We start from the raw sequence: 21846 nt of genomic DNA on the forward strand, positions 1-21846 counted from the left end.
GACCCGGCTAAGATAGGATTAGCCAATGGTCAGCCTGGCTCTGATACCAAGTCTGTCACGACCGGTTTTCCGGGTAATAAATTTCCAGAAAAGACCATCGTGCTCATCAGCCCCAGGATTACTGTTAGCTGATGAGGCTCCAACTTGATACAGAAATTCCAAGCAGAAAATAAAATATGTAGTACAAGGCCATTCTGGCCTGTGAGTACAACAAATGGTTTCTAGTGGTTGATGGCGGAAGCGGGTTGTGAAACATCAGTGTCTATGGGACTCCATTTCCCATGGGAACAGCTCACAAGGTTAACTCCTATCTTCGTGAGGCTGCTATCTCCATTACTTAGGTGCCGGGGCTGTCATCGCGTCGCTCCTCTTCGTGCAAGAAAATCTGGCCAAGACAATAGCCAGGGACAAGCCAGTGAGTACTTTGAATGTACTCGCAAACATTATGAACACAGGTATAATATAACAATGATGTGCTGAAAATATTTTATGCTCATGACGTCAGTCACAAAAGATAAATGAAACTCTGATGCGTGCAAGCAAGTTATTTATAAAAATGCAATAACATGGTAGTATTAAAATTTATGAAACAAATAACAAGCAATGCCACAGTCGGGCGTCTTAGCGACACCACATAAAGGGCTTTAAAAGAAATGCCACAGTCGGGCGTCTGAGCGACACCACATAAAGGGCTTTAAAAGAAATGCCACAGTCGGGCGTCTCAGCGACACCACATAAAGGGCTTTAAAAGAAATGCCACAGTCGAGCGTCTGAGCGACACCACATAAAGGGCTTTAAAAGAAATGCCACAGTCGGGCGTCTGAGCGACACCACATAAAGGGCTTTAAAATAAATGCCACAGTCGGGCGTCTGAGCGACACCACATAAAGGGCTTTAAAATAAATGCCACAGTCGGGCGTCTGAGCGACACCACATAAAGGGCTTTAAAATAAACAATCATAGTGAATATCCCGGAGGTAGAACCATCCCAGAGATACTCGATAATAACAATAATATCACGGGTTAGTCAACAATAATAATAATCATAGTTATCACAAGTCACAAGTAGTAATTCCATTTCTGGTTAACAGTTTCACCTCCGAAGACCGACACTAAGACTGACACTTGACCCATCCCAGACTGTAATCCTTAACCATGGACATGGCTATTCGAATAGGTTTAATCTCTGCAGAGGGTGTACTCTTTACCCACGAGTAACGGATTTCTTTAGTCCATCGGGACTAATTCCTTCTATGGTCTTTTTGTTGAAAACACACCTAACTTGCACACACCAGCTTATCTCACACGTGTCTGGAATCACCCACGACACCTGTTAAGCAAACTCTAAGTGGGGAGGCTACAACCTCGCGTAGCATGGGATCAAATTTATATCGCGCGCTCTAAGGGGTGGCCTCCCCTCTCGGTCCCAACCGGAAACACCCATGCCCTCGGACCAGGTGGCCTGCCTACCAGCTACAACCGGTATCTTCCACCATGGCCTCTCTGTACGGTGTGTGCTAGAAAGAGGTTGACAACTTACTGAACCGTACTCTACTTGCTGTAGAGACGAGTGGTAGTATGAAACAAGTATGGGGGTTACTGGCACAAGACTCGATCTACGGTCGACTCAGGAGGTTTAAGTATTCCCTGCATGATTAGCATGACGAATATATTTCAACCAACAGAGTCACCGCTCATATCACCTTGCCATGCCATACCAGACATAACCGTCCCGACGGAGACCGGCGACAAACTCATGCCTACCCAAGGCAGAGGTTTTTCCCGGGTTCCTGCCGGTATGCATGCAAGGCACATGAGGGTGATTATCATCACAAGTGTGTCCATTTCCAACAGCATGGAAATCAATAACATGCACCCATGCATATGATCATATCACATGAAATAACAAGTTTCTCCAAAGTGAGGTGATGTTATGAACGTGTCATCAAACACACAAAAATATTATGCCGGGGTTCAGAATGCTTGCCTTCAATGTGTGGAAAGGCAGGGTGCACTCCAAAACTTGAAACATTTCTCCTCTCTTCAAAAATCCTATTTTAGCAATATAAAAGAATTAACACACAAAATCAAAACAGCACCAAAAGTTGTTCTAAATTTTTTTCAAATAAATCTTAAAATAAACTAGGTGAAATTTGAGAGAGGTAGGAAAAAGAATCATTTCATTTGGAGTTGTATTTAAAAAGTTATAACCAGTCAAAGTTTTGGTCAAATCTGTTATTTAAATAAAACAGAAAAGAAAACGTTTCAGAGGGGAATACGCTTTCGGAGCGGGGGAAACATACTGGGGGATTACGCCTTCACTTAATCCCACGTGGACAGGCACGGGGTCGCTGACAGTGGGTCCAGAGGGCCCACTGGTCAGGTTTGACCAGTCTATCCCTCCCTCCTCTTACTCTGCCCGAACGGAGGCGAGGCAACGGCGATCGTCGCCGGCGAACGGTTGCTCCCCACGGGGCTCAGAGGGCGGGGATGGATCCGCCACTCCAGGGCGGTCCTCCCGGTGGTCGCCAGGTAGGTGGGGACGGAGGGAGCTGCCGGCGGCGAGCTTCTCGGCGGAGGTGGCCTCGGGAGCAAAGTGTGTTTGGGGATACTGGGGTTCCCGATCAAAAATTGAGTAGGGGGGTGTGTTCACAGAAGGATGAGGAGGTTCCTGGCGAAGAGAACGGAGAGGGGGAGGCCCTGGTGGTGCCGGAATGGCCGGGGCAGTGGCGGCGGCCGCGGTTGCCGGAGATGAGGAAGGAGGCCTCCCCGGGTCGATTGGCTGCCAATGGGGGTCCTCGGGAGGTGGCTTGGGACTGCCTGCGTGCGGAGATGAGCTCGGGGCTCCTTTTATAGGCGTGGCAAGGCGGTTCCGCGGCGGCCGTGGATAAGCTCTCCGGCGACCGCCATTCTGTAGCTAGGGCGTCGTGGCGGCGACGAGCGCTAGTGGACACACTCGCGGATGAGCACGCACTGTTCCAGGGGCCAGGTGGCGAGCGGGAGTGGCTTTGGCGGCGCCGACATGGGCAGAGGCTGTCGGGTGGCTGTGGCGGCTAGCTCTTGGCCTGCCGGCGTGGCGAGGGGCGGCTTGGCGCGTAGCAGTGAGAAGGGGAGCGCGTGGCATGGTGCTGCAGAGCGGGCCAAAACCATGGGGGCCAGCGTGTCGGCTCGGCGCACGTGCGTGCCAAACGCACGCTCTGCTCGCGCTCCGGGCGTGCACGGGACGTGCTCGACGCAATGCCAGAGCATGCTACAGGGCTTGGGTGAGGCTGGCAATTAACAGATCTAGGTTAGGAGAAACGGGGAGTCTAGTGGACATGCTAGTTTGATCAGAGGTGCAAGCTCACAGTGCAATGCCAAAACTCATGTCAAAACTGGTCATGCCTACAGGGTGCTCGATAGAATGCCACATGCACCTAGGCATCTCTTGGGGTAGCCAAAACTTCCAGGTTGGGGTCTCTTTAGATGTACAAGAGGGTGGTGAGGTTAGTTTGCCAAAAGAAGAAACTTGTTAGTGCAAGTTTTGCAAAACTACATTTCTGGACAGGAAATAAATGACATTATTTCATGAACCAAAATTAATCCAAGGGTTGCATGCTCCTGGATTTAGGGGTTTGGTAGGGCTGTCTACCAGTAGGAGAAAACACAAGATCATTGGAGCAAAAATAAATAGGGTTGCAATAGAAATCACAGGGCTGGACCAGAATGAAAAAGAGGTTGATTCACTCAATATTTTCAAAGAACAGCACTAGGTTTTTGCATAATGTGGAATCTTAGGCCATTACCATCATCCCATAATTTTGGTGGAGGCTAGAAAGAATTATTTAAAGGAGTTGTAGTGCAAAATTGCCCACTGGACCAGAGAACAAAATTTGCTGTAGAGCTCAAAATATTACATAAAATAAAGATGTTTTTGTACAAAAGTGATTTAAAAACATCACATGACATCTCCAAATTTTTGTGGGAATTTTAAGTGAATCTATCAAATGGTTGTAGTTCAAATATGGCCATTTAACCTTGAAAAACCATTTTCAAGAAAGTAAAGATCAAGCAACTTAATTAGTTAATTAGTTATACTGATAAAAGGAAAGTTTTTCTTGAGAGGTTAAACAAGTCCAATAACATATTTGAAAAGTTTTCTCTTTGGGAAAAACTCATCATAACAGGGAAGGAGATGATTTAAACAATCAAAATGGAGCTCCGAAATTCAAAGTTTTAATTCCTGGCAAAATTTTTAATTCATTAAAACAAGGCCAAATTTTTGGGGTGTCACAACACGCATACATAATCCAGTCGACCGCCTCCGGGCACCAAGACGTAGGGCTGTTACTTCCTCCGCAAAGGGCCTGAACTCATAAAACTCGCGTGTACAACTTCGCCATAGCTAGGATCTTGCCTCCTCATACCTACCCCCATTCTACTGTCAGTCTTAGGTCCACGACAGTAGCCCCTCCTGAACTACATGTAGCTCCGCGGGTGCTGGCTAGTAAAATTAGTGTTGTCATGTCCGTACTCACCTGAATGATACCTTATTGATCACCCTATCATCATGAATGGTCTTCTTATCCATTCTACAGTAGTGAAACCAGAGTTGTCAACATGAAAACAACGGAACAAGCAATATCTTAGAAACATAATTTCTGCTCGATAACACTATGCCTGTCAAACATGGCCATTGTCTATCATAATTGGCGATTGGTAGTTAAAAGTTCACAGCAAGAGCAAGAAGCAACAGCAATCAGGCTCAGACATACAAAGTAAGATTTACGACAAATTCCCGCAGCTCCTCACCAACCTTCAGCTGCTCAAGCGCAGTCCACCCATTGACTTTTATGCTGATTCCTGCCCCCGTTGCCCTCAAGCTCTCGGCCTTCTCGAGAACAAGGCTGTCTATACCTTTTCTGCATTTGACATTTTCGGCTAAGCTACTGAAATACTCCAACACTATCCCTGATTGAACTCATTGCATAAAAGGATCATACATGTGAAGAGGAAGTGCAATTGCAAGGCCACAGATTCCACCCCCGATGATTAGAACGCCGTGAATCTCCTCTTCTCCGGTCGCCATCTCCTTCGTGGCTGCCATACAAGCTGAAAGCGAATCAAGAAAATTAATGAAGTAAAGGATTGTTTAGTGATGCAAAGCTGCAGTTCCACATGACTCAAGAGCTTATCCTACGCCTTGACACCGCTTAGGAAAATAGGGCCCTATCTAATGCAGAGTGGGAGCTGCGTAAAAAGCTCAAGCTACGGCTGTTAGGTTTAGATGAGATCGAGCGGGTGCGAAAGAAGCAGAGCTCCTGCATCAATTGGCTTAGGGCGGGCGACGCCAGCACAACTTTCTTCCATGCCAAGATCAACGCAAGACGGTGAAATTTTTTCATCTTATTGCTTAAGAAAGGGAACTGCAGAGTGACTGATCACAAGAAGAAAGAGGAGGTGATCAACGACCATTTCCATAGCATCATGGGTATGAAGCTCACGCGCACTTGCACAATCAACTGGGATGCGATCAACTTGCCGCAGATCGACAACGAGGGAATGGATCTTCCATTCTCTGAAGAGGAGGTCTGGCAAGCAATCAAGTAAACACCGACGGATCGCCCCGAGTCTAGATGGCTTTTCGGGGATTTTCTACCAAAGCTGCTGGGATACTATCAAGCAGGATATCATCGATGCCCTAAATCAGTTCTACCACATGAACTGGTCAAACTTAGGGATCCAGAACTCTACAAATGTAGTGCTCCTATCTAAGATTGCCGAGGCCTTCGAAATCAGACAGTTCAGGCCAATCAGCTTGGTGCATTCCTTCGCAAAGCTCATTGCCAAGATCCTATCCATCAGACTTGCACCTAGAATGGCCAGCATCATATCTCCTGCCCAGAGTGCCTTCCTAAAAAATAGATGCATCCATGACAGCTACCTATTCATCAGGAACGCCGCACCAGTTTCCACAGAAAAAAGAAGCAGATGCTGCTGTTTAAGCTGGACATTGCCAAGGCTTTCGACTCAATCTCGTGGGAATACCTACTGGAGCTGCTGCAAAATCTAGGTTTCTCGCTCACGTGGCGCAACTGGATCTCCGTGCTCTTGGCCTCGTCCTCCTCTGTTGTCCTCCTCAATGGAATCCCATGCCCAATGATACAACACATGTGTGGCCTATGGCAGGGGGACCCTCTGTCCCCGTTCTTATTCATCTTGGCGATCGACACGCTGTATCGTGTTCTCGAGGCAGCACAAAGCTCTGGACTCCTAACACCCCTTCCTAGTAGAGATGCCATTGAGACTCAGTCTGTATGCCGACGCCACCATTCTCTTCTCCAACCCCAACGGAGAGGATGTCTCCTGCCTCCTGGATATCATGCATCACTTTGGCGAGGCCACAGGCTGCGGATGAACCCCCAAAAGTCAATTGTTGCTCCCATCCAATGCCAGGAGATCGATCTAGACCAAGTCCTAGTGGACTTTGCTGGGGCACGCGTTGCCTTCCCGATCACATACCTTGGCCTTCCAATAACCTTAGGTAGGCTCAGAAAGCTGCACATGCAATTCGTCTTCGATAAAATTAGGGCAAAGTTAGTCAGCTAGAAAGGTAGACTGATGAACGTCGCCGGCAGACGCGCACTCCTGCGTTCGGTGCTTACGGCTATGCCTATATTTGCACTCACCATAATCCATACAAGCGTCGGCTTCCTGAAGGACATAGATAAAATCTGCAGAAAGTTCCTTTGGGCGCAAGAAGAAAACCTTACTGGTGGCAAGAGCAAGGTCAGCTGGCGCGAAGTGTGCTCCTCGGTGGAGCTGGGTGGTCTTGGGATCCATGATCTCCAAAAATTTGCCAGAGCGCTCCGTCTCCGTTGGCTCTGGCTGTCCTGGGCTGAACCAACCAGGCCTTGGATCGGCTCGGCCATTCCCTGCTACGAGTGGGACCGACCCCTTTTGCTGCTGCCACAATTGTCAGGATTGACAACGGCGAAACTGCTTTGGTCTGGGAATCAACACGGATGGGGACACTCCCTCTGCGAGAAATTGCCCCGGCTGTATCGACAAACAAGAGCAAAGACCCGATCTGTTAGGGAGGTGCTGCATGGACACAGATGGATCCAGGACATCAGAAGACCACCTTTCTCTGATGATTTCCTAGAGCAGTTCTGCTATCTCTGGAGACTAGTCCGGAATGCAGAGGCAAGCCTCACCGCCGGTGTCGCGGATTCGATCACCTGGCAAACAACCGCATTAGGAGCCTACTCCGTTGCGGCCGCTTACAAGCTGTAGTTTAATGGCAGGGTGGACTCTCCTTTCCCAAACATGTTCTGGCGGGCTTGCCCCCCCCCCTCGCCGCAAGTTTTTCATCTGGCTGCTCATGTTGGATAGGTTGTGGTGTGCTGATCGCCTACAACATCGCGGCTGGCCAAACAACTATTTCTATCCACTATGCCTGCGAAACTTAGAGACCTCGCTGCACATTCTTTGGGAATGTCCGCATGCTAGGACGATCTGTCAAAAGGTTGCTGCTTGGGCAGGATGCAGTTCACTTGATCCCATTGGTTGGTAAAAGCCAGAAAACTTCAAAGAGACGTGGATATCAATTGTCTCCAAGACGACGGCAGAACAAAAGAAGGGCATCAAATCGATGATGATTCTAGTGTCATGGAGGATATGGCTCGAGCGAAATAACAGAATCTTCAACAACAAAGTATCCACGGTGGAAACCTCATTAAGGGAGATACGAGGAGACTTGGATATGTGGAGATTGGGGGTGCGATCTGCTTGCTGTTGTCCTTCGGGGACCCAGGCTGAGAGATTTTTCGCATGTGATGTTTCTTCCTCTTTTTCTTCTTTTTAGTTTCCTCTTCTTTTTCCTTCTTATGACCGCCTTGATCAATGTACATATTGCTCCCAACATATCATAATGAAAAAGCCCAATGTTGTTGGTCTCCCTTCAAAAAAAAGGACGCCGATAAGTGCCACACGTGTGGGCGTTAGGGAGTCCGCCCACACATTTTGTGTGGTGTATAAGAGGAACAGCCCACACACCTACGTGTGGGCAAAACAATTAGCGCCCACACGCCTTTTTTTTTCCTCCCGATCCCTCTCAGACGCGTGCGTGTGGGCGAAGTTGATAATGCCCACACGCCCGTATGTCAGGCCTCGTACCTCCTGGTCCCGCACACCACGCGTGATGGTCACCGCGCGCCCGCAGTTGTCATGGTCCAGACCCTCGTCCATGTTCGTTTAATTGCAGTTGCCATGTCGCTGAACTACGGTTGCCATGTCGGACAACTGCAGTTGCCATAGTTGCTCAACTGCAGTTGCCATGTATGGTCTGATCTAATGTAGTTGCCATGATTTCATAACTTTAGGAGTTGCCACATACTAACACTATGCAGTTGAGAGAGTTGCCATGTGCTCATAAGCATGCTAGGGCAGTTGCCATGTAAAAAGAAAGAGTTGCCATCTCTTACGTGCACGTTAGGGCAGTTGCCATGTACATGCACATTAGGGCAGTTGCCATGTACCATGCAAAAACATATGGCAACTCGGTAAAAGAGAGTTGACATCTGCTTACGTGCACACTAGGCAGTTGCCGTGTACCCTGCAAAACACATGGCAAACTCGGGTAAAAAAAAAGAGTTGTCACCTGCTTATAAAAGCACACTAGAGGCAGTTGCCATGTGCAGTGCAAAAACACATGGCAACTAGCAGCTTGGGTGTGGGAGAGGAGAAGGGCGTGTGGGCAAAATGCCAAATGCGCACACACTAGCCCTTGTGTGTGCGTGCAAAGTGGCGTGTGGGCGAACTACTGAACGCCCACACACCAGCCCCTTCTGTGTGGTGAAACGGCCGTGTGGGCGACCGGCTGAACGCCCACACACCAGACCAGTCCTACGTGGCACTAGAAACATGACAAGATTCGTGCGCTCACGAACGGACGCGGATCCACGCGTGTGGGCGAGATGCAAACACCCACACGTGTTGGCGTTAACATTTCCGAAAAAAAAATGGAGTTTCGTAGGTGGGCAGTGGACAGTCCATAGTGCGGCACAGCTTCAGACTAGCTGTGAATGATGCAAAAATGGGGAAAAGTGTATGGCTCCTTGATCAGATCAACTACGGATCGACCGCGGTGAGCTTGTGACCATAGGTTGTCGCCGTCTCAAAGGATTCCGCTACTGACATTAAGCTACCAATCTTAAGTCAAGAGCCAAAGCCAGCACGAGGCAAAAGCGTTCTCCACTAGTATTACGAATCCAAGTGTTCCACGCCGTAGATGAGGCGGGATCAGATGCCACTCGGTTCAGAGCGACACTTCCCATCCAAGAACAGGCTACATATTCCATAATTTTACTTGGATATTTACTTAATCGTCAAAGCCAAATGGCTCGAACTAAACAGTACAAGTCGATAATAAGAAAAGCTGCTCTCTGTGGCCGATGTCCCGGCTTCCCGCGCGCCTTGCTCTCCCCAGCTCCGGCGGACTCCCCCGGCCACTGGCCATGCCCGGCTTCCACACGCAGGTCTCCTTTGCCCCGTCTTGTTGTACTCTATCTTTTACTCCCTCCGTTCGAAAATACTTGTCCTAAAAATGGTTGTTTTTATATTTGTTTTAGTTCTAGATACAACCATTTCTAAGACAAGTATTTCCGAACGGATGGAGTACAAGCAAGATATAACCTGGATTTGAAATTTTAAACTCCGGAGAGCATGGGCATCCACCTTGGATTTGAAGTTTTAAAACGAAATTGGAAAGAATTCACAAAGCGTTGCTTTTGTGGTAACGAATGAGTCTTGGAGCATCTATTTGTTCACTGCTCACTTGCCAAGCTATTGTGACAATCTATCCATATAATTTTTAATCTAACTTCACCCATGAGTAGTACGGATATGTTTGGACACTGGTCGCACTCCGATGCAACCTCACCGTCGAGACACTTCACCCTTCACACCTGGGTGACCTCGCGCCATTGCAGCGGGAGGCCATTCAGCGCCTTGTCGCTGGCTTGTCTGCCCAGGCCCTGGGAGAGGTGGTCGTCCGCGATCACCTCTACGCCGTCGTGTTCGCCCTGGTTGCGCGCGTGTGCTTCGGCGACGGTGTTGACGAACGCCATGTGAGCGCCATGCAGCGGGTGATACAAGAGTTCGTCATCGCCGCCGGGGAGCTCAACGGCATCCCCCTCGGCTCCAGGCTAGCTAGGCTCGTCCACCGGAGGTGGCTGCGCCATCTCCTCGCTTTCCGTGAGTTAAAACACAGGTTTAGGGTTTTGCATGGGTGGTTGACATCCAGCCTCACGTCTCAATATGTAAATGATCACAGTTACAATTACCTACGTATACAAATACATGTACAAGGACAATATACTAGACCCTACTTTACATGCCCCCTCAATCTGAACTATATACAAGATTCAGATTGGTTCTAAAGCGGTCTAGCATCTGTCTAGTAGCGGGTTTAGTAAATAGATCCGCTAACTGATCATTTGTAGAAATAAACCTGACTTCCAGTTCACAAGCAGCTACTCGTTCTCTCACAAAATGGAAATCGATCTCAAGTGTTTAGTCCGAGCATGGAACACTGGATTCGTTGTCAGGTAAGTCGCCCCTAAGTTATCACACCACAATATAGGAGTGCGCTGCCGTGGGACTCCAAGTTCTGTGAGAACTGAGTCTATCCAAATGGCTTCAGCTGCGCCATTGGCCAATGCCTTATACTCTGCCTCGGTGCTTGATCTCGAGATTGTGGGTTGCTTCTTCGAGCTCCAAGATACAAGATTGGGTCCAACAAATATAGCAAAACCACCAGTGGAGCGCCTATCATCAACACAGCCTGCCCAGTCTGCATCGATGAATATACTCGCTCCAGTGAATCTGGACTTACGAATCCGTAGTCTCATGTCTAGCGTACCTTTGACATATCTCATAATATGCTTCACTGCTTCCCAATGATCATCTGTTGGCTGAGACAGGAACTGACACACTTTGTTCACCGCGAAGGAGATACCAGGACGAGTGAGGGTCAAATACTGAAGTGCTCCAACCACACTGCGATACCGAAAGGAGTCATCTCTACCCAGTAGTGCACCACTATGACGTGAGAGACTCTCGGATGTAGCAAGCGGAGTGGAAGTGGCCTTGCAGTTCTCCATGTTGACGCGATGAAGAAGATCCAAAGCATACTTTTTCTGCGTCAAGGTCATGCCCCCTGAATGAAAGGACGCTTTCAAACTAAGAAAGGACTCGAGGCGACCCTAATCTTTGATGGGAAAGCTAGCAGACAACGACTGCACAAGACGATCCACCACGGCAGGGGTAGAACCACCAATCACAATATCATCAACGTACACCATCATTTATATTTGTATAATACCCTAGGAGAAGATGAACAAAGATGCATCTGATCTGGAGGCAACAAAACTGAGCTGCGAAAGGCGCTGACTCAAATGAGCATACCATGCATGGGGCGACTGCTTGAGACCATAAATAGACCGCTGAAGTTTGCAGACATGAGAGGGATAAGTGGCATCGTCGAACCCAAGGGGCTACTGCATATACACATCTTCAGCTAAGAACCCATGTAAAAAGGCATTGCTCACATCAATCTGTCGGAGGCTCCAACCACGAGACACAACAAGAGACAGAACCAATCAAACCGTGGCAGGCTTCACCACCAGGCTAAAAGTATCTCCATGGTCAATCCCATGTTGTTGAGTGAAACCGCGAGCAACAAGATGAGCTTTGTGCTTATCAACAGACCCATCTGGACGATGCTTGATTCTGAAAATCCACTTGTAGCTCACAATATTAACACCAGGTGGCCGAGGTACCAACACCCAGGTGTTAGTGTGACTGAGAGTAGCAAACTCCTCGAACATGGCGGCACACCAAGCAGGTTCACCCAGAGCATCACGATGGGAAACTGGCGCGGCGAAGAAGGCACGGCGGCGAGAGTCATACAGAACCGTGCCATCAGTGTAAGACTTCTCCTTGCGCATATGATCACGATGGCGTGTAACCATAGCATGCGCCGGAGCTGCATCGCCGGTAGGAGAAGGCGGCGGCGACGAGGCCTCGGCCGAGGGTGCCGCGGCTGAGGAAACCTCAGCAAGAAGCGACACGGGCCGAGAGACGATGGTGGGCTGGACCAGCCCAGGCGAGGGTGGCGGCCTGGGCGGCGCGCAGGGCGAGGGTGGCAACCCAGCCACGTCTGCCGGCGCTCCCTCTAGCGAGGCAGCCACGCCGGCCTCGGGCGGCGGGACATGCACGTCCTGAGCATGCACGTCGGGCGCATCAGGAGGCTTCGGAGCAGCAACATGTGCCTGGGGGGAACTCAAAACAATATCACCTGCAAAGGACAAGTTAGGTGACAAATAGGACAGGTCATATTTACGCACATGGCCATCTGAAACCGGTTCATCGGAGGGGAAAGTGAGTGCATGTTCAAGAGAAGCAGGATCAACCGAGACGCCAGGTTGGGAGTAAGGAAACACAGTTTCATCGAAAACAACATCATGAGAGATGTATATCTGACCGGAGGTACGGTCAAGATACTTATAGCCCTTATGCAAAGGACTATAGCCAAGGAAAAGACACATCTTGGAACGAAATTCAAGCTTGTGAGCATTGTACTTGCAGAGACTAGGCCAGCAAGCACACCCAAAAATCCGAAGGGAGGAGTAGTTGGGCTGAACGTGAAACAGACGAAACAGAGGTGTGTCCTTATTGAGAACCGAAGTGGGCATACGGTTGATGAGGTAACATGCCATAAAGCATCATCCCAAAACCGAAGTGGAAGAGAGGAGTGCGCAAGCAAAGCAAGACCGGTCTCGACCAAATGTCAGTGTTTGCGCTCAGCAATACCGTTCTGCTGAGAGGTATGTGGACATGACACTCGGTGAGAGATGCCCGTGCACTAAAAGTAGCGATGGAGTTTGTGGTATTCACCACCCCAATCGGACTGAACAGCCTTGATTTTATAATCCAGAAGGCGTTTGACATGAGCCTGAAAGTTGCAAAAAACTTGCTCAACATCAGACTTGTGTTTGAGCAAATAAATCCAAGTGAAGCGCGTGTAGTCATCAATAAAACCAACATAATACTTGTACCCTCCCGACGAAGCAAGAGCGGGACCCTAAACATCTGAATGTATTAATTCAAGAGGTACAGTAGTGATATGAAACGGAGTAGAATAAGGTAGTTGATGACTCTTAGCATGCTGACAGGCATCACAAACTAACGATGAATTATTTGAACTAGAACACGGAAGTTCATGACTCCGAACAATGGAAGTGACCACATTATTTGTAGGATGACCAAGATGTTGATGCCATTGCGACGACGAAACTTGAACACCAGAGTGGGCATGGCAAGATGATGAAGATGACACACGAGCGAAAGGGACCGGATAGACCCCCTCCGGTAACTTCTACCGTGAAGGGTGACGCGCCTGGTTGCTTTGTCCTTAACAAGGATAAAACGACGGTGAAATTCAACAAACACTTCATTATCACAAAGACGATAAATAGAGAGAAGATGCTGGCTGATGTGTGAAACATGAAGGATGGTACGCAGTGTAAGAGATGAACCGGGTAAACGCGAATGACCAATGTGTGAAATAGACAAACATGCACCATTGGCCACCCGAACCTGATCCTTGCCGCCATAGCGCTCGTGAACCTGGAGGCTCTCAAGATCATTAGTCAAGTGATCCGTAGCCCCAGTATCCAGCACCCAAGGAAAATCGACGGTGTTGGTGGAGGCCGAGTTGGCGGAGCGGGAGTTGTGATCCTGATCATAGAGCTTCCGGCAGTCGTCAGCTTCATGGCCCCGGTTCTTGCAACCTTGGCACCGGGGACGCTAGCGGTTGCGACGCCCACCGCCTCCGCCATTGTTGCCCCTCCTCCTTGTCGGCCATTGTCGGCATACCCAGCGTTGCGGTCACGGCCGCCGGTGTTGCCGCCATTACCGCCCCGGCGGCTCTGCCCTGGCTGGCCATTTCCATCAGCCGGGCGCCCCCCCCCCCTCTTGGGAGGGATATGGATTGGAGTAGGGCGCGTGTTCGCCCGCGCCGTACGCACCCGAGCGGGTCACGGCGTTCGCGGAGGGAGACCACCCCTCCACCGCACTCTGTTGTGCCTGCAGCGCCTTGAAGAGCAGAACCAAAGAGTAAAAGCTGGAGTAGGGCATGGGTGCGTTACTCACGCCCAAGGAGGCGGTGATGGAGTTGTAGGCGGAGCCGAGGCCAGTGAGGATGTGATCGATAAGCTCATCATCGCAGATCGGGGAGCTGGCGACGGCCATAGTGTAGGCAAGGGCCTTCATCTTGTGCATGTATTCCACGGCGGACAAATCATCCTTCCTCAGTGACTGAAGTTGCCGCCCAATGTGGCGGACATTGGCGCGGGTCTGGACGCCGAACATGGCGGGGCTGTCCACATAGCATGCGCTGACTCGCAGCCAATGAGTTGGCATGCAATATCCTCATCCATGGAGGTGAGAAGAAGCCCCTTGACGCGCTGATCTTGAACCCACCATTGGTGGTACTCCGGGTTGGCGACGGTAGTGGCAGCGTCGCCGATGCCGACAACGAGTGTTTTGGCCGGTGCCGCCTTGGTGCCATCGAGGTGTCCGTGGAGGTTGGCACCGGCAAGAACGGTGCTGGTGATGCCCCCCCCCAAGAGCATGAAGTTCTGGCGACCGAGGCGGACGGAGATCATCGGGACGGCGAGCACGGCGGGGATCGTGGCGACGGGGAAAGAGACGAGGGTGTCGGCAGTTTGGCCGACGGACATAGTGGAGGATGACATCGCAGCGACGGCGCGGATGGAGCAGCGCACGACGGCGGCGCGGGAGATGGCATGCGCAGCAGCAGCGATCGGAAGCGGCGGCAGCGTACGGGCAAAGCTAGCTAGCTAGCAAGCAAGCAGCTAGATGGATTCCTGCGTATGCGTGTACGTGAAGTAGCAAGAGGCGGCGGCGACGCGGAAGATGGGATCGGGCGGCGGTGCGAGGGACCTGCGGCGGCGGCCCAACCTGGCTTTGATACCAAGTTAAAACACAGGTTTAGGGTTTTGCGTGGGTGGTTGACATCTAGCCTCACGTCTCAATATATAGATCACAATTACAATTACATATGTATAAAAATACGTGTACAAGGACAATATACTGGACCCTACTTTACATCGTGGCCGCCAAGCTGAGCTCTTCGTTGGTGGATCGTGTGCTGGGTTCATGGTTCGTGGATGACAGGTATGGTTTTCTCCTCCGGCATCTTAGTCGTATGGGGGTGCCAGATCTGGAGTTTGATGGCGTGTCCGAGATGTTGTCCCGGTCTGATTCGTTCAACGGTAATGGTTTCGCTTTTGGTGAACCACTTTGAAGGTCCGCAAAGCTGCATATCAGCGATGAAGCCGCTTCGAGTTCGGATGTGAAGGTGATCCGTCATTGTTTCCTTTGGTGGCTGCTATGGTGGTCCCGGAGGCCTGTGACGTGCGTTAGGGTCAAGTTTAAAGGTTTCTTCGGTCTTAATTGTAACTAGTACCAATGCCCGTGCGTTGCACCGGGCGATCTTTTTTGTAAAACCTGCTCCTCTCGAGTGCCACTATGTGCCATTCTTATATCCAAGACAAATGTTGAAAATAAGGTTGCCCTCATTCGCTATAATGCGAATATGCCTTCATGTTGCCGTAGTTGAATTATCACGAAGCAATGCTTTAGGTTGAGGTATGAGTCTGCTCTTCAGCCAGCTCCACAAGAAAACCTAGATTGCCTCTCCTCCTCTTGCCGCCGCCATGGTACACTGCCGGTCACAACCCAAGCATAGCCGTCGGCAACGAGGACGTCCTTCGGAGATGTTGTGCCCTGGTGGGCCGCGCGATATGGAGGGGATGGCCGGCTACTGCGTGTGCATTGGTGAGTGGTATGGGCTGCGTCTCAGCTCCAGTGTGTTGGCTACCTTCAGTGGCAGCCCGACCTAGACTGGTCATTGGAGAAGGGGGCTACATGACGGGATCCTAGGCGGCGATGGGTTCTCAGTTGTCTAAGGATTTTGGACAGGGAACCGAGAGAGCGTGTCATCCCTCCATAGGAATATGGTTTTCCGTGTCCTAACCTCGTTTCATTGCTGTGCTTATTCGCGGTCGAGGGTGTGTGGGGTTGTGTCTCTGACATGATTTTGTATGTTTAGGTTTCTGGGGGATTTGTTCGGATTCGATCAATTTTCATGGTCTTGCAGTTTCTACATGCCCTTCTCACATTTTCCTATCCGGGGCAGCAATTTGCTTCACAAATTGCGACCGACGACATCTCCTGGTCTACATCAGCGACTTCTCGGCCACTGCTTCCATAAGCTCCTAGACTGAATTTTTTTTTGATCCGTCTAGGTAGAGGCTCATAGGGATGCATGAAGAACAAGAGCTCGTCTCCCAGAGATTTGAATGTTTCCGTACAGGTGAGTTTGTAAGGACATGTGTCCGTTAATATTTGGCCTTAGGCCTTTTTGCAAAGAAAAAAGGATTTGTCACTTTTTGGACAATGAAGTGTGGACGTGAAGAGCATACCCTAACGTACTTCGTCAGCGCCTACTTCAACTTTGCACTGCCATCGGATGGAATAGTACTCCAACTAATCATACTTACAAAGCATGGCAACCTATCTTCTAGCTTACACGTCCTGTAAATCTCAAAAACATGCACCTGCTCTGAACTTTTGAACATTTACTCTGCTGCTCCCAATTTGCAACTGCTTTTCACATTCAGATTTCAGTTAAATGAAAAAGGAGTGGAGGGGAGCAGATTTGTGACAGAAATATGACTGCTAGAGAAGAATAATCTCTCCCTCTCTCTCAGTATACACGCACATATGCACAAGCAAGTAAATCAAACTGCAAAACTGAATGAACCACACCTACAGCCATACTTTTGTTGCTACCAGGCTAGCCGGAGGCGGACACGGTGGCACTGGTGGCGGCTGACACCACCTATTTTGGAGCTATAGCCTGCGGTGGACGAGCTCACATTCCTTCTCTGGCTTCACGGACCTCACGTCCGCCTTTCCCCGTTCCCCCCTTGGCTCCTAGCACGTGTCCACGTCTACCTCAGCTTCGTCGCTGCTCCCTTCTCGACACGGCAAAGGAGGGGGAGAAGGAGGTGGCGCGTGGAAGCCTTCAACTGGAAATTAACAAAATGTCTAGTTAGAAGAAACGAACCTTTTTATTATCTTATTCATAATCAGACCGTACTCTGAACATAAAGGGTATGCGATCCTAGGACATGAAGCACAACCATCTAGCTAATAGAAACACTCAGCATAAGCTGAAGTAATTCTGTAATAGTACTTACATATTGCTCCAGCCGTATATCTGCAACCTTACAACTACATATATCCATCTCCTCAAGCACCATAGTTGACCATTATTGGCGCTTCACTGCTCCTGGCAACTTGATGCTAATTCGTAGAAACAGTGTTTGGTCTTATTTTGTAATTGAAAGTTATATCATCAGAATATGCAGCTCTGAGCCTCCCAACACCTCTCTAGAACAATGAAGGTTTTTTTCTTGCATTATTCTTAGTTTGAATGTAACAAAATAATCAAAGAATGGAACATCCAACAATGATTTAAACATCGATTTTGTGTGAGGTTTCCATGTGAAAATAATTTTGTTATCTAGACAAAGAATATGGCATGTCTAAAAATGGTCCACCCGTACTGTAAATTTGTAATAGCCTACTTGTTAGCCTAATATCTATATCGAGTTATAGATAAAGGAAGATATACTGACTGATGCAATAGATGTACCTAGAACTTCTTCCCATGCGGTTGATGTAGGCATTAGTACAGAAGTTAGGCCAGTACTGTGGTAGTGGTTCCTATTTGATCCGTGAAAAATCTGCAGCCCTTACTTTCAACTCTGAGGTTGGTACTTTGATGCAATTCCTGAGAAATTAAAAGATGGAAATACCGTAAAAAGCTGCTCAAAGAAGCTTATGCCGTAGTTTATACAGACAACCATATCGATCTGATGAAAAAATAGGATTCGATAAATCTAGAATATCTTGCTTCATCGATAATCAAATTAAAGTTCAAATGGCACAAGAGATTGTTGAGGCCCCATTTGCCAATGCAACCTGAAAGGCAGAAAAGATGAATTAGGAGGAAACATAAATCAAATTTAACTATCTAAAGTTTAAGAAGGTGTGATGTGATTACCAAACAAACTATAAATCAGTACCAAAAATAAACTAAGCCCTAGTTGATTGTCGTTTTCACGAAATAACATAAAAGTTGCAGTGATCATACCATTGAGTAATAAGCAAACATATCAAACATGTTGACACAAGGTTTCCATTCATAAACCACAAATTGATTCTCTCCCCCGCACCTTTCTTCCTGGGCAATCATCGGATGTCATATCCACCATTGAAAACCACACTGCGAACCATGAAACTACTGTACATAAATTATGACAGATGGAGTAAATTATTGCTTTGAAAGACAGCTTTCAGGCAAAGGAATTAGCAGCCAAATGAAGTCGTTAGTTACTACATCAATGGACCAAACGCCTTCAAGCTATGAGCCTCCTTTACCTCAATTTTGTTTCTTCCCACAAAAGCAAATGGCACGGACAAGGACATTACATCCATCTCCCTGTTGCATTGTCACAAATGTACAGTCAGTTTAATATAAGCAGAAAGCTAATTACGGAACATCAGTGGACTATTCCATAAATGAATTCTCAACCTACTATCAATGCAACTGCTACAGGAAGCAAGGAAAGAAATGAGCGATACACTAATTTCAACATCACAAGGAGTTGCATGAGAAACCAATCTCCAGAAGCTTGTCTTACCAATCCTGCAGAATAACCATCATTTGGAACCTGTCGGAAGAGAATGCATCACTACTATTTTGCAGAAAAGAAACCAGTATTAAACTCCATTCAAATTTATTTTTTCTGAACTCTCTCCATTTTTGAGTTCCACAAAAGACATTTCATCAATGCAGAAATACCAGGTGTCTACCACCACCTGTCATTATAGATTGGGTAGTCTCCTCTGATTTGCCTAGTAATGTAGAACCACCATATTTTCCTGAGTTTCTGCAGCATACAAAACTTAGTTTTGATGCATATAAAATATTGTATGGACTATGAAGGTCATTGATGCAAGCTATACAAGTTAACTGTTTCTTTTAGGAGAAAATTGAGCACAACTAAGCACTTACTTTTCTTATCAAATGACTTTTTTCAGGACCGTTTACAGACATGTATTGCCTGTTGGATTGGGAGATTGATGCATATAACATGTCCATTGGTTGGCCCTGATCGGGCAGGATTCGGCCATGCCACACACCTACCTGAATCGACACTATTGCAGGCTTGGACTGTCAAGTGATCGGCAAGGAGTCGCGCAGGCCTGCTACAGCTTGCTTGACACAGTCGATGCTGACTGTCTTCGGTTGCCACTCCTCGTGGCGACTCCCTATACCTCCAGATCTAATGGCAACGCCTACTGCCACCGTTGTCAGGGCCTTCGAGGCGCTCCATGAGCTCATTCCACTCGGGCTAGGGATGTAGTAGCTCCAAGCCGCTTAACTCAATTTTATCATCATTTCAAAAAAAATGAAATAACCTAAATTATTAGTACTCATGCACACAGAGCAAATTTTGTTGCACAATATAGTGTAGGAAATTAAAGACAAACACTTGTTAGAGTGTGACAGATGCCGAGTCAGAATGACCCCGCAAAGTTAGAAATTAATCGTATAGACCGCTGATAGTAAATTGGTTACGTGGTCTTGCAAAGTGGAGGAAAATAATTTCCTACTGATAGGTTATCTGATTGACAAAAACGATGAGAGATATAGGCACAATCCAGCCAGCGACTGGGAGATGAACTGCACATATACAATACTCTCTCCTTCCATCTATATAGGGCCTAATGCGTTTTTCGAGGCTAACTTTGACCAAATATTAGAGCTATAATATATGACATGCAACTTACATAAAGCACACCGTTAAATTCGTGTGTGAAAGGAGCTTTCAATGATATAATTTTCACATTGTGCATGTCATGTACTATTAATCTTGTCAATAGTCAAAGGCGGTCTTAAAAAATGCATTAGGCCCTATATAGATGGAAGAAGGGAGTAAATCAAAACAATGGAAGGTCCCAAAAACAGTGGAGTGGCAAGAGAGGGATTAGAACCACGACCGTGAACTTGGAGTTGGCGACGGAGCAAAACTAGGAGATCCTCCTCTGCCTCGTTGCACCGGCAGGCGGCGGCGGTGGCCTCGATGACGGCCGAGGTGCGCCACCTGCAAGGACTTCGCGCCGCCGCGCCGGATCCCTCCGTCTCCCGTGCCCGTCCACCATCGCCCGACTCCGGCAAGCTCCTACCTAAGTCGATGCGCCGCCCCTCCTTACTCCCTCCTTCTCTCCCTCATTTCCCTTCCTTCCTGCCCAGGAGCCGCAGACTCCATGTATCCGCCAGGGAATCCGCGCTCCGGCCATCCTCGTCGTCACTGGTGACCCCACCTCGCCGCCGGCCTCTGGATCCGCCTCCCCGGCCCCTACATCGCATGGATCCGCCCCCTGCAAGCTCCAACCGCCGCGCCGCCCCCAGCCGCTTGAGCCGCCACCCCGTCCCGATTTAAAAAGGATCATGGGTTGAATACTCTAAACCACAGGGTGTTTTGTGCAAAAACGAATCATTTTTCCTTATCCACTAACAAAGGGACTGCGGGTTGATTTCTCTAAAACAGAGGGTCTTTTATGCAAAACAGTCGGCGACGTACCACCAGAAGCAATCGCTGGTTTATTAGTAAAAGTAAAGAGGTAAAGATAAAGATTTTACTTCTTGACTGTTGTTCCTTTGTGCAAAGGCTAGCGTTTTGCTGTCTTTTCAGCTTTGCCAGGTCGGTTTGTACGTGGCTTGTACTATGATCCTTATGATATAAATGAGACATGTATTGTTGCGAAAAAAAAAACTGAGCTCTTCCTCCCTCTCATCGCAGCACGGCGGCGTCCGGCGTCCGTACGTCGACTCACTCATCGATGTCCGCGTCCCCAGTGACGACACGGGCGGTATGGACATCCTCTTAGAGACGACGAGATGGTGAGCCTTGTGTCAGAGTTCCTCGGCGGGGGCGCGGATACGATCGTGGCCATCATCGAATGGACGCTCGCTCACCTCGTCATCCAGCCAGAGGTCCAAGGCAAGCTGCGTCGCGAGGTTGACGCCGTGGACACGGTCTCCGTCGACAAGAGCCTCCGCAAGATGCCGTACCTGCACGCGGTCGTGCTGGAGAGCCTCCGGATGCACCCATCGGTGCCGTTCGTCCCACGCCGAGTCCGCGCCGAGGACGCTACGTTGCTGGGCGAAACCACCGTGCCGACCGGCGACTTCAACGTGCGGTTTTTTGTGGGGGACATCGGGAGAGACAGGAAGACATGGACGGATCCCGACGAGTTCCAGCCTGAGCGGTTCCTGGCCGGAGGCGAGGCGGAGGGCGTTGGGCCATCGGCAGGTCCCAAGGAGATGAAGATGATGCCGTTTGGTGCGGGGCATGGGTTCTGCCCGGGCATGGGTCTGGCCATGGTGAACATCAAGTGCTTCTTGGCAACGCTCGTGCGTGAGTTCGAGTGGGCGCCGCCGGCGGAGGGCGGCGGCGGGGTCGACATGAATGACCCCAACGTGTTCTTCAAGGTGATGAAGAAGCCACTTTCCACCCGTGTTACACGACGCACCCGTTCCGTGTAGAGTATCAGCTGCACATGTGTGTCCTCGATGGCTCATCAGCTAACCTACTTTCAGTTCGCCAGCTAGCTTCTCGATCATGAGATGTGCCAGTG

The 21846-nt window shown here is 49.0% G+C and overlaps 1 protein-coding gene and 1 pseudogene across 1 annotated transcript; one reads left to right on the top strand and one right to left on the bottom strand.

Moving 5' to 3' along the window:
• LOC123185514 (monooxygenase 1-like) overlaps positions 1 to 5086 on the bottom strand; it is a 57128-nt pseudogene extending 52042 nt beyond the window's left edge.
• Positions 5087 to 20962: 15876 nt separating this feature from the next.
• On the top strand, positions 20963 to 21820 carry LOC123189312 (cytochrome P450 77A1-like). The gene has a single exon (XM_044601703.1). The coding sequence runs from the start codon at positions 21107 to 21109 to the stop codon at positions 21752 to 21754; it is 648 nt and encodes a 215-aa protein (XP_044457638.1). The 5' UTR covers positions 20963 to 21106; the 3' UTR covers positions 21755 to 21820.
• Positions 21821 to 21846: the final 26 nt, after the last annotated feature.

This window comes from Triticum aestivum, chromosome 2A (genome assembly GCF_018294505.1).
Source record: "Triticum aestivum cultivar Chinese Spring chromosome 2A, IWGSC CS RefSeq v2.1, whole genome shotgun sequence".
Lineage (NCBI taxonomy): Eukaryota > Viridiplantae > Streptophyta > Magnoliopsida > Poales > Poaceae > Triticum > Triticum aestivum.